This window comes from Chlamydotis macqueenii, chromosome 1 (assembly GCF_036417535.1).
Source record: "Chlamydotis macqueenii isolate bChlMac1 chromosome 1, bChlMac1.mat, whole genome shotgun sequence".
Taxonomy (NCBI): domain Eukaryota; kingdom Metazoa; phylum Chordata; class Aves; order Otidiformes; family Otididae; genus Chlamydotis; species Chlamydotis macqueenii.
The window spans coordinates 7714595-7727556 of NC_141556.1; the positions used below are offsets into that span (position 1 = coordinate 7714595).

At 50.2% G+C, this 12962-nt stretch overlaps 1 protein-coding gene across 2 annotated transcripts in view; it reads right to left on the reverse strand.

Annotated features, from left to right (window-relative positions):
• Window positions 1–2205: 2205 nt before the first annotated feature.
• The window catches only part of FRMD4A (FERM domain containing 4A), a 223853-nt gene continuing 213096 nt past the window's right edge, over window positions 2206–12962 (reverse strand). For both annotated transcript variants that reach the window (XM_086745341.1, XM_086745347.1), the window contains exons 21-23: window positions 10788–11647; window positions 8206–8302; window positions 2206–4388 (exon numbers count right to left, since the gene is read on the reverse strand). In XM_086745341.1, the coding sequence (XP_086601467.1) occupies window positions 4286–4388; window positions 8206–8302; window positions 10788–11647 (1060 nt within the window). In that variant the 3' untranslated portion in view covers window positions 2206–4285. The remainder of the gene's footprint in view (window positions 4389–8205; window positions 8303–10787; window positions 11648–12962) is intronic.

A 12962-nucleotide genomic window follows, 5' to 3' on the forward strand; every position in this document is an offset into this window, starting at 1 on the left:
CCTGTAGGGCTTCAAGAGGTGCCTGCAGCAGTATCAGAGCAATAAATCTCAGCCGAAGTCCCAGAGTTAGGAGGATGTCTGAAAAATTTCATCGTTGCCATTTTGTCCCATCCTAAACCTTTTGGAGATTCACCACACAAGGTTGTCCCCTGTGCGGTGATGCTGAGGGATGGTTGGGGTGGCCTCCTGGCTCCGGGCTGGAGCTCCACTGGTGGCTCCCTGTGGTGTGGGAACTTTGGGTGGAAAGGAGCTCCCTGGGCAGTGGGAATAAATGGAAAAAAATGGGAAGGAACTGTGCTGGGAAGTGTGGAGAGCGTGTGGTTATTTGAAACCGCCTGCCATTTTGGAAGAGGTGCTGGGTGGCTGCAGGGGTCACCGCTGCCCATGGAGGGGGAAACGGTGACATTGAGCAGCACCCCTAACCCCGTGCAGGGGCCAGGCTGCTGGCACAGCCCCCTCCTGAGGCAGAACAGGAGTTTCCTGCTATCGGGACCCCTGACAGCAAAGGAGTGGGTCCCTCTGGGAAACCCTGGCCAGCTGTGTGCACATCTGGACCGAGTGTCTCGCAGAGGTGGCGCTGCGGTCGCCAGGATAAGGACGCCTCAGGTTCTGTGCCCTCCTGAAAAGACCACTGCAAGGTTTCATTTTGAAAATGCTTTAATAAGGAAGTGTTGACAACACCATTTTGCAAAATGTAAAGGTAACTATACAAATTCTTAATACAAAAAGAATAAATTAAAAGCAGATCTTTTTTAATTCTGCAACTTTTTCTACAACATACATATTTTTTCCTTGATTACAGTTGAACAGAATCCAGTAAAATCATTTTCCATGCTCTAAAGTCAATTTCAGGAGAGACCTAATTTTTTTTTCTTCTTTTTTTTCCTTCTTTTTTTTAAACTAGAGAGTCCATTTTACACAACTTGTAATAAAACTATTGACATTAATATATATGTAAAACTTTACATCTAGTTAACTAAGCAGTAACTGGTCATCTGATAGCACCTGAATGGGGATCGGCTATGCCTGAAACTAAAACTAATACAGAGTGAAAACAAATCGGACTGTTTCAACATCTTCAACACTCGACTGCATATAATATCATTTAAAAATAAACCCTGCCTCCCAGCGCAGCCCGGGGCGGAGACCCGACACCCGGCTCCTGGCTGAACAGAGGGAGCATCAGACGTGTAGGCTAAGAACGCAATTGTGGCTGTATGGCAGATGGAGCCTTGGAAAATAAAAAAGTAAAGGAGGGGTTAAATTGGTAGTCAAGTGCTTGTATATAATAGCTATGTATATACCCCTCCGCCTTATACTTAAATATGTTAATCTCATATGATTAACATTTTATGTACATTTGTGTTTAATTGAATTGAGCTAAACAGTAAAACCTGTTTTACTTAATCTGTCTTTACTACCAGACTGGCTGCTCACGTGTGCCTTGATTGCAAAACAGAAAAGCAGAACACAAAGCATAACTCAATCAGTTTCTAGAAAGCTTTTTCTCTACTCCAGCCTGTTTGCAATTCAGGCTAACCATTTATTTATTTTTTTTTCCTAATTTCAGGGCTGCCACCTTTTAACCTTTGCTGCAAAACTGCAGAGCTGGTCTTGGAGGAATTACTGCTTCTTCCTGTAGTGCCCAGAGGCCTCATAGTGCCGCTGTTGTTGAATTCTTTTTAATTAAAAGGTACACAGAGAAAAAAAACAACCAACCAAACAAAAAAAACCCAATCCAAAACCACTTACCAGGGAAATTAAAAAGAAAACAGACAGTTGCTCAGAGCCCCTAAAAATCCATGGGCTAAATTACTTGCTACTGCTTAATTTGGTCTTTATTTAATCCTTTCACTTTAGCTACTGAATCTTATCAGTAAATGTCACTAATCGGTCCGATCCCTTATCCAGCCAAAAATCCAATTAGGAGCTTGAAATAATTCCTGTGCTAAAGACCCCAGAGCGCAGAGAGATGGTGAAAACAGCATTTTGCGTGTCCGGATAAGGGCTGCAATCTCACCGCTGCCCGTTCTTCCGGCAGTGGGCTAGGAGGCTTTGGTTACTGTCGGAGGGGGTTGTACTCCTGCCGTGATTCCTCCTGGAGGTCCAGGAGCACAAGGCTTGTGTGGCTGCCTTTAAAACCCCTTCCCAGTATAAAAAACGTAGGCGTTTTTTTTTTTTTTTTTTCCCCAGAGGAATAATTCATTTAAGCCTCATGCGTGAACATGATAGAGTTTCCTTCCTGGCTCTGCTGCAGATTTCCCTGGACAAGCAAGAGCCTTTGCTGCCCGCCGCTGTCCTCCTCTCTGCGAGGCCACCTCCCCACCTCCCCGCCTCCACAGCCACACGAGACAGTGGCCCAGCAGGCGAGCGCAGCGAACCGAAGCATTTCTCACATGCACTGCAGAAAGGTACTGGCATGAGCCGCTCGCATTAATTTTTAGAAACCCCATCATCTTTCTAAGCCTCATTACGAAGAACCCATTCTCTTTTAAAGCCTGGAATGCAGTTTTCCAGCAATCTTAATACCAAAAGGTGTGGCAGCCCCCCAAGTCGTGGTGTTTAATTTTCAACGTTTCGCCCTACTTTTGTCTGGTAGACGCTATTGTTATTCTTGGAACACACACACACACGTGCACACACTCGCACTTTTTTTTTTTTTTTCTTAAACTAAAGCCAACTTCAGTTTCTGCTTTTCACAAAGTAACCCCCTCCAGCCGTTTCTTTTAATGCCTTTCCCATAGGAAATCATCGTTTGCACGCACAAACGGGGGCAGGCCGGGTGCCTCCCCCCATCTAGTGGCAATAAAAACAGCATAGCACCGCAATGAAGAGTAGACGTGCCAGCTTCAACATCCACCTAGATTGTGCACTTGTTTGTTACAAAAGTGTCTTTGAGGCCTTTTAAAGTTCCATGGCTTGACGTGTATAAAGCATTGCTCAAAAGTACGTGTAAACTCGCAGCTCCTTCCGTGACGCTCTCCTACGATTCCTTTTGGTATCAGCAGGCAGCTCTCGCTCGCGTCCAACGCCTCATTTAGTTGCTTCTCTTTCTTGTGGTCGCTTCTTGCAATGGGAAAATTTGCCCAGTCTGCTGGTTGTTCAGCCAACCCCGCTGCGGAGCCTTTCCGCTTCCCGACAGACCGGTTCTCCCACACAGCGGTACTGGAGGTGACGAGCCCTTTGCTACACTGGTGCTAAGGAAGGGAAGATGAGTGGAACAGATATGTTAATGCAGCTTCACCGTGTCAATTAGATTGCGATGTGCTTTCCCTTTGATTTTCAGAAATAGATTAGAATTTATTGGCTGTATCTGTTTGTAGAAAGGTTTTTGGCAATTTTTACCTTCATCAGAGTATTAAGAAAAAAAAAAACAAACAAAGCAGCACAACCCCAACCTCTCTACGTATTGGTGTGCAACCTGTGCCAGCCACAGAGATGCTGTGAGTAGCAGCACTTGCCTCTGCTTTAGATAATGCCTTTGTAAACCTTGTTGGTCCAGTTTAATAGTAGCTTGTAGCCAGCGATGCTGTGGTACCAGCCCAGACCTCCAGTGTTGAATTGTCTTCAGCACAACGAGTTATTTATTTTACTTGCATGTAGGTGGGCTCAAAGCGAAGAAGGAAATGCCGTTTTACAGGGGGTGGTCGTGTCTGTGTTGAGTTAAATGAGAGCAATGTTCTTGTAGCTAGAACTTGCTGAGCAAACTCATCTTGGCGATGTTGGCGTGGCGATCTTTGGCAGCACAGATCTGATTGCGGGAATCTGACACATCTTTGAAGTGATGGGATTTTGCTGTATCATAACAGATGTACTTTCAGAACTATGATATCCATTTCTCAGCCTCTGTCCCAATTTAGCCGCCACCCCCCTTAGACTAACACTCTGTTGGCTTCTGATCGCAGGTCACAGAAATCTTACTGCTGTTACGTGCCGCAGAACAGCAAGATTTGATGTAAGCCTTCAAGGGCTTCCATTGTTTGAAAGGAAAAGAATTTTTTAAATTGCTGACTGACTATTGTGATGGCCGCTCGTCTGCGCCCGCTGCCCTGCGGGCCGTGGGAGGGACGCGCACCAGCCTGGCAATGGGACGCGCTGCGGTCTGTCGCTGCTGCGGTGGATGTCTCAGGGCCAGCGTTCTGTAAATGTCGCCTTGAATTGCATCGTGAGAAAAGTGCTTAGAGCTGAAGCTGGTGCTGGGTGACAGTGCATCTGGGTAAGGCAAATGAGAGGCAGTGAGGTGATCTCAGAATGGCATTGATGTGATCAGCTTGAGGTCAGGGGTTCACACTAGAGTCCCAGGCTTGGCTTTTTCCTGCCCATACCACTGGACATCTGCTAATTCTGGATAGAGGGGAGCATCCAGGAAACAGCTATCGTTGTAGCTCCTGCAGGAGAAAGGAAACTTTGTTAGGACAACGAGGGCTCCTGGAAAGTTCAGCTGTGGGCATAAGAGATCGTATTATGGGTGGGAAGGAATGCAGGGTATTCACAGACCTCGCTGCGCTCTGCAGGTACCCCCAGAGCTGATGTTTGGGTAGGCTCAGCATGCAAGACCCTGCTTTGACCCAGTTTGCTCTTGCCTGGCAGTCCCGTCCGCCCCAGCAACCCGCCCAGCGCGAGGAGGCAAGAGAAAGCCGAGCTCCTGCAGCCTCTCCGCGGGCAGGGTGCCCTGAGTTTTGGATGATGCTGGAATGGCAACAGAACTGCTGTGCTTTCAGCCAGCTGCTGGCGGGATGCGCTACAAGAGAGCAGAGCAGCTGCTGGAGGGCGAGAGCTTGTGGCCGACCCCACCGTCCGTGTATATCCCACCACACGTGGTACCACACCTGCCTCTGCTTTCTCTACATGTGGCCTCCTCCCTCCCGGGGTACAGCAGCCTTGCCTAAAGGGTTCTGTCTTGCCTTCCTGCCCAGTAGTAAGCTGGGGTAAGAGATATTGCAGTAGGATGCTCTCCAGGGAGCAAGTCCATAGTCTGTATTACCCAGTGGGAACGCGGAAGGAGGAGCGGGGTGGTGCTTTCCTGTAGCACCTCTGCTCTGGGCAGAGGCTTGTGCATCACCCGGAAATCCCGGAGTTACGTGGCTTTCCGGGGTGAGCTAGGAAGCGACTAGTGAGAGGGTGCCAGGTCGAAAGGACAGTGTTTGTCAGAGGTAGTCTAGTTCTAGGCATCTCTCTTGACAAGCTACTGCTTCCTTTGCTGCACAGCTTTTTGTTTGCTTGCACAGAGCAGACGAGACAGTTGATGGGAATTTTCTTTGCTATTTATCTTAAAGCTCCGATCAGGGTTGGCTCCTGGCTTAGTCTGCGGAGCTCCTTGCCAGAGGAAAACACTGAGGTCAAAATGTTGTTGATATTTTGAAAAGTGACTGCTTCATCTGCATAGTAATATTCAGAACTGATGTCTCTCCCTCACACTTTGATTTGAACCAACTTCCACACGAGAGACTGATTTGAGGCCAAAAGTGGGGAATGCATTTTGTGTTTGCTGCGGGATTCTCCCTCCTTGCTGGGCTCCCTCCCTGCCTCGCAGGACTGATCTCACTTCTGATGCAGCCCAGCAGTTCCTGCTTCCTCTGTCCTGTTTTCCACCTGTTTTCCCTGGGACCATTGTCTGGGAAGAACCTGAGCAAGGGCATCACTGTCTGCATGTTAAAGAGCCTTTTTTTTCCCAGCTCTGAGCTGGATTATGGAGGTTTATGGGTTATCTCTAGAAAGCTGGGCTTGAAGTACTTGACAGATGCCAGCTGTGAATGGTTGTAGATTCAAATGAGAGTGCCAGACACTACGGCAGTTTAATTAAAATAGAAATACTCTGAGGGTTTTTTTGTTGCTGCCACCCTTCCCCCTCTGTCTTCCCACAGGAAAGGGGCCAGGATTGTTCCTCGCTCCATGGAACCTCGCTGCTGCTAACAGCCTCTGCTTCACAGCTCTGCGCTGTGGTAGGGAAGCAGGAGAAAGGGCTGCTTGGTGCCACGGCTGGAGCGCTGCCGGGAGCTCAGGCCAGGTCCCCATTTACCCGGGTTTGTCTCCTGGCCACGCTGCTGCCCGACTCTCTCTGCAGCACTTTGCCCACGCTGCTATGAAATGTCCCCAGCCACAAATTTGTCACTGCTGCCTGCTCCCTGTGCCTGTTCAACCTCCGCACGAACGCAGAGCGGGCTGGCCCGAACTCCTCTTTCACAGGGGAAAGCCCCACAGCCACAACCTTGCTGAAAAGGCACAGAGAGGGCTTCGAGATGCTTTCAACTTGTTCTTCCAAGAGCTGAAGGAAGCCTTGTTGCCAAACAAACAGGCACACAATTACAAGGGCTGCTCCTCTGGGGCAGCGGGATGCCAGTTATTCGCACTGTGTTCCCGGAATATAAGGCAGAAGGATGAAAGAACAAAACGTTCCCTTACTATACCTCTATTCATCAGTACTTTGGTGGGTTGGAGACTGAGACTCATCCATAGTGGGTGAGTTGTCTGTTGCTTCTCTGAACAAAGGAGAGCAAAAAAAGGAGGAAAGAGGAGAGAGGAAATGTTAAAGAAAAGAAGTGACACAGACATTGTTATGAGCTTATTAATCCAGTGGGGAAACAAGCTGATTAATCATCTTTAGAAAAAGTTAGTGACACAAAAACACGTTGGGGAGAACTGTCAGTCTTCTGGGTGGTGCTGAGCCTGCTCCTGCAGTGGGGGAGTTTGTGCTGTGCACCTAACAGCAAACTTATCTGCCCCTACCCGTAGCTATACACACACCTTGGGTGTTACGCTCAGGCATGAAGTAAGTGCTGATTTGTCTCCAGTTCTCCTTGCACCGGTTATTGGTGCAGGGCCTAAGCTATAAATCGAGAGAACTTCACATTCACCAGCTGAGAACTTGGCTTGATTCATTTTTGCTGTGAGAGAAGAGGGAGCAGGAGTTTTCTTGAATGGAAAAATAAGACAAGTTGGGCTTTCCCAAACAGATTTCTCAGCTGGCTGCTCACCACTTTTACTTCTGATTATCATAGAGATATTTAGAGGTATTAGGATTGGGATGGAGACCGAAACTAAGATTGGAGTCTTAGACTCAAACCCTTAATAGCGGAAGTTTCAGTGTACAGTAAACAGCTGCCATCTTGCCTGTCTTGCGATCCCTCGACGTGAAATGGGACCAGGAAAATTCTCCTGTTCTAAAGCTGGAAGCACATGCAAAGGCCGTGTGAGGCTGGATGTCAAATGTGTGAATTTAAAATCCAAAGTGGGCCTGAGGGAGTTGTGGCTCTGGTTCTCCTCATCTGCATTTTAAAGTGCAGTCATGAGAAAAGAGAGGTCAAACTTGGTCATAGGTGACCAGAAGAAAGTAAAGAGCATGCGATTTTCCAGTGGCTGCAGGTGAAATGTTTGCAAAAAGTCACTGGTCCCAATTCACAACTCAGGGGATCAGATCTGTTTTCTTACTCTAGGGACTACGGTATTTTGAGGACTGTAGTCTAAAACTTTCTAGTTGATCCCACCAAACTGAATTTAGATGCAAAAATGTGGGATGTGCCGAGTTGGTGGGGATCTGGAAATTTTCTGTATTTCATGTGGCAGGACAGAATTACAGAATTGCTAGAGAATACCCAGGGGAGCTTGCAACAGGTTTTTTTTTTTTTGTTTACAAACTCCCTGCCTCACAAAGAGGTGCCAAAGAACTCAATTGCTATATTTACATGAGTAATGGCTACCTGCATGTAATGACTCACTTAAGTTAGTGGTAACTGAAAAATGGTGCATTTAGTAGTCATTTAGACACATTGCTAGGGAAAACCTAGCAGAAAAATGCGGTTGCTGCACACACAAATATGGTAGGCACCTAACCTTTGCCTTTACAACAAAAATCTCCCTGGTCTGGACAGCTAGCGTGATGGTTTACTAAAAAAGATGAGCTATTTCTATGTGGAAAGTTGGAGAAAAGAGACTGTCCAAGCAGGAAGAACCTGCAAGGCTTCTTTCCCTGGAGATCTGCTTGGAGCAGTGCTGCTGGGCGCAGATGGCACGGCCGTGTCCTGGTCAGCCTAACCTGGAGCTCCACCGCTACGAGAGCACGGGTGGGAGGTTGGAAATGGTGTAGGCTATTGAGCACCTGGAAAATGTTCCCCGTTCCTGTGTTCTCCCTTTGCTTGTGTGCAGAAAGGTTTTTCTCACTGCTACTGAGCGAGGTGAATTCTCTAACCCCATCCCACAGCCACTCACCCAGTCTGCCATGAAATAATGTGGTGGGGACTGCCCGGCGGCGTGGCTGCTAGTTCACTCGACGGCGTAGAGCTCCTCTGGCTGTGAGGTAAGGCAGCTGGAAAACAATCGAAGAGTGGAGAAAAATAACTGGTGAGGTGAGGGCGCAAGGGTCAGGGCGGTTCAGACCAGCAGAAACACGTCCTGCTGTGAGTAAACACAGCCTGGGAGTCAGACCTCATCCCGTTCCTGGATGGCTGTGCCTGAACGCGGCACGGGAGCAGCCAGCCTGCGTGTCACGAGCTAGATCTGTCCTCAGCTCTGCAGGAATGCTTTCTTTCAGCCCGGCCTCCAGCTGAATACAACCACTCATACTCTCCTGAGCTTGCCTGGGAAACACCACACCTCTTCCACTGTGAAAGCTAATCGGTTTTGCTGCTGCCTGGGTTGGCAGGTCCTGGCTGCGCGTCTCCACGGGCCCTGAACTGGAGTAGCCCAGCCTGGCTCAGCCTCCTGCTTCCAGCAGTGGTGGGAGATGCTCTGTGTCCCTCGGAGCCAGGGCTGGCAGTGGTGAGAGTCTGGACAAGTACATTGCTTCACGTGCGAAGGTGGAAGACAGCTCTGAAGATTTCAAAAGCTACAGCTACCTTTCACTGTGCATCTGTAATAAACTGAAGCTAAGCTTTGCTGACACTGCTACTGTGGGACCAGAGGGAGGCTTATTTTACTTCAGTAAAGACAGAAGCAAGCTGAACTAAAAATACACCACTGGTAGTGGTTCTTGGGGCAGTTTCCCCTCTGAAGGTCTAGCTAAGAAATCCACCTGACCAATCTTTCCTCCTCCTCAACTCCATACAGAGGTGACCCTCCAAATTCAATACATGCCTAGAAGCATGATCCGCTTTGAATGACACCACTAAGTCCGGTAGGCCTACCGGCTCAGGCTAATCAGCCAAAATGATGACTGTTTCTACCTGGCATCCCCTTCTGTGCTATTAAATTCTTTAGATGCTGCCAAATGACACTTGAAGACAAATCTTCATCTGTTCCTTGCAGCTGACAGCCCCTGAGGTCAGTATCCTCCCACAGCTGTAACTGGGAAATGACTGAATGAAAAACCAGTATGTGCTGCCAACTGGTCAGGACAAGCTGCAGTTGCTGAGCACACGTACCACCGTGCTGCCCAGATACACGTTTAGATTTAAAGACCCAGCTGAGTGGGGGAACGGGCTGATTGGCAGCAGTTTTTACGTGCTCTACCCCCAACCCCACCATTTTCCTTTCTAGATTACCTAACTGAGCTGGTACCGCTTCCAAAGCCAAGCAAGGCAAAGCTTTCCAGGGCTCAAGCATTTTCTGTTGCTGGGTGGAACAGAAATGCCCATTAATCAAAAGGGGGAAGACAAATTTTCATTTGGAGAGACAGAACGGTTCCAGCAGTTACTTTATTGTATCTCGGTCCACGTACGGGCCTCCTACGAGCACTGCCATCACACATAAATCAGCCTCTTCTCGAGCAGCTGCTGGTGGCCCGTGAGGAGCCTGGTATCGAGCCGCCCCTCTGACCTCACGCTGGAGTTGGCAGCGAGTACAGAGCCCCGCTGGCGTCAGTGTGCTGGTCACCATGGACTGGCCGCAGTGCTGGGATGTCAGAAGGCCGACAGCATGCACCGCTCTGCTCAGGGAGGCCACGAGGGCCTGCGAAGCGCGGCCGGAGCAGCGGTGTCTCCCCACGCCAAGGCTGGGGCATGTGGAAGGGTGGGGATGGCCGCAGTGCAGACTCTGATTAACCAGCAATGCAGGGCTAGATCCATCTTTTTTAGCAAGTCCTTGATCTGTCCAAACTGGCTTGTCCAGTGGTGACTGATGGCCAGTAAATATTTAACCTTGGACTGTTTCATAACACATAGTGGCCCCCTCAGTTTAAAGAATTTGACTGTTTTCTTCCCGTTTAATATTAACAGCACAGAGGAGTGCAGAGCTCTGTACACGACAGACAGGCATAACAGTGCACAAACTCAAGCGCTCTGAATTTCAGGATATTATCAGCAGAGCTACTGGAGCTGCATGGGAAAACCCAGTTTCAGCAGTCCACAAAGATGTCATCGCTCAGACATCCTCGCGGGGGGCGGAGGGGCTGGGATACTCCCTACTTAACCTTTCTCATGCTTTTGTTGCTTCACTGAGGACATGCACTCTCATCTGTGCTGAGCCCCCACTTACTTCATTGCTCCCCTCGCTGTGCTTACTAGGAGTGACCCTCTCTGTGGTTTTTCCATATTCAGCCCCTAGTGCCATCACCCCAAATCCAACTGCACTCTGAGGAAAGACCTGGCAACAGTGGGGCTTCAGTCCCTCCCTGTCTTTAGAGCCCATCATCGCAAAGTGATGATTTCCATGGAAAAACATTCTCACCGGATGAGCGTCTGGGACAAGGCTTGCCCTGCAGCGTTACGCCTACAGGCTTGGTGAGCAGCACGCGAAGGCTGGATAATGTGCTACGGTCTGGCATTGCTCTCCAGCCGGGGAGTAGCGCCTGGCACGAATCCGGGCTGTGCGAAGCCCCCATCCCTCCCGCCCCTTTGCCCGTGCCCAGCTCTCACCTGATGTTGCTTTACACATCGGAGGCATTCTCGTGACCCGGCTGTGCGCCACAAAGGTGCTTTGCGAAGATGTGCTGTACTGGGAGCTGCTGTCCGAAGAAGTGGAGCTCGTGTGCGAGAGGCGGCTGTGCTCCTTGTGGGAGGCCGTGGACCGCTGGTACCAGAGCCGCAGCTCGTCCGACACAGCAGTCCTACCCGAGCCTTTCTCGTGGCCCTCCCTGCCCAGAGATGGAGTCCTTATGATTTGGGAGCGAGAGGGGGTGAGCCTGACAGAGTCCACTTCATCCCCGTGCCAGTTCTCCTTAAACATCCCCCCCGCTGTGTAGGAGTTGGAGGTTTTGAATTGTGCTTTCACGCTGTAGTGTCCCTCCTGGTCGTTCTCCAGGCTCCGCACCACCACGGGCGTGGAGCTGCCCTCGATGTACAGGGGATACTCTTTGATCCTGTACTGGGAGGAGGGTTGGCTCTGGCTGTGCAGGTAGACACGGTGGTGCCCCGTTCCGTTCCTCGCAGCCAGGTTGGGCATGCTCCCTGAATTGGAAGAAACCAGGTTGCCCGCCGATTTGTGCCTTTGCCGCTGCCGCTCTCTGGCTTTCGATGGGGAGTCCTCTGCCAGGGTGGAGTAGTTGGGGTTCATCTGAGCAGGGTAGTAATGCTCAGAGCTGGAATGGCTGGTGCAGGAAGAGCAGTCATCCATGGGGTCAGAGCCGTTACTGCTACGAGTCCTTGGGGTGTAGAAATCGGGGCTCCCTGTCTCATTTTCAGAGCCGAGGAGCTTGCCCTGCGACTCCAAACTGGAGCTCCGGTGTCTAAAGTGCTGAGCTAAGCTGTGCAGTCTGGTCGGGCTGATGTCTACTGACCTGCAGGTACCAGGAAAAAAATCCAGGCTCGTAAGTCAACAGGATGAAGCACTCCCCATCCCCTTCTGCACAGAAGGCCAGCCTTGCTGGCAAGGGAATCTGAGGGCACTGAAAACCCGCACCCCTCCAGCACTCATGGGGCTGCTGGCTGCAAAGCAACCTGCTTCCCTGCTGCAGGGCCTAGGATGACTGGCTCCTACTCCTGTTCCTCTCCAGTCTCCTTGGTGGTGGCATTCGGTCTGCAGCACCACCTGGGACATAAACCCTTGCCCAGCCCGGTTCTTCTGTGGCTTGCCACCCTGGTAAAGACCCAGTCTGAAGGGCCAAACCTGGGCACCTGAAGCGGCTTTGCTGGTGCAGCCCGAGGCAGAGCTGTTTGGATCAGCACTGTTCCTGTATTACCAGGTTCACCTTGCTCCAGCTCTGCAAATCCCTAGACCTTAGCCTCAAAGGTGGGGAGATTCCCTTGCAAGTGGCCTGTGAATACCCTGCACAGGTACAATCCACCTGGTGTGAGACAGACAGACTGCTCACACGTAGCCTAGAATGCAGAGATTTCTCCACTGGCCGTTGGAAAAATCACCCCTGTGAAGCAGCTGGGTTTTACCAGGGCCCAGCCGTGGGCAGCACGTGTAGCACGGTCAGCAGGTGACAGCCCTTCAGGCAGCCACCCCGAATCGCAAGTTTACAAGTCTCGATTCACGGCAAAGCTTGGGTGGTCTCTATTCACCCCAGCTGTTTGCAGAGCTTCAGCCGTCTGTTCCGAGGAGCAGGAACATCCTGCAATGAGTCACGGACCCGCACGACGGACGGCCAAGGCCAGGGACTGAGCCACAGACTGAGCCATGGTTGTTTCAAACACCCAAACGTCCCCCACCCAGCCAAGGCCACTTCACAAGTCCTGTGCCAGGCTCGTTTCTCACGCAGCTCAGCTCCAGTGTTAACAAACACTGCACTCTTGAAAAGTACTCTCAGCAAAAAGCTTGTAACAAACAACTCAGGGCTTTAATGCTTTGTATCTTCTCTGACTGAGTCTGAGGTGTTGGCATGACTCCTGATTTACGCCGAGCTAAGTGATGTTAGCACTACCCCTTAGGGCAGGACACCCAACAGCACACAGCTTTGGCTCAGCTCCGCTTCCCACAGTGTCCATGGACTTTGCCACGAGAGTAAAATAGCAACGAAGCTGACCAGTTTGTAGAAATTCTGCTGAAAATTGCAGTCAAATTGGGCCACATCAAATCACCTCCCTTACGCACTTCAGCTGTTTCCTCTGTCAAACCTGGGCTTATTCCACTGCCACCTGGGTCCTCAG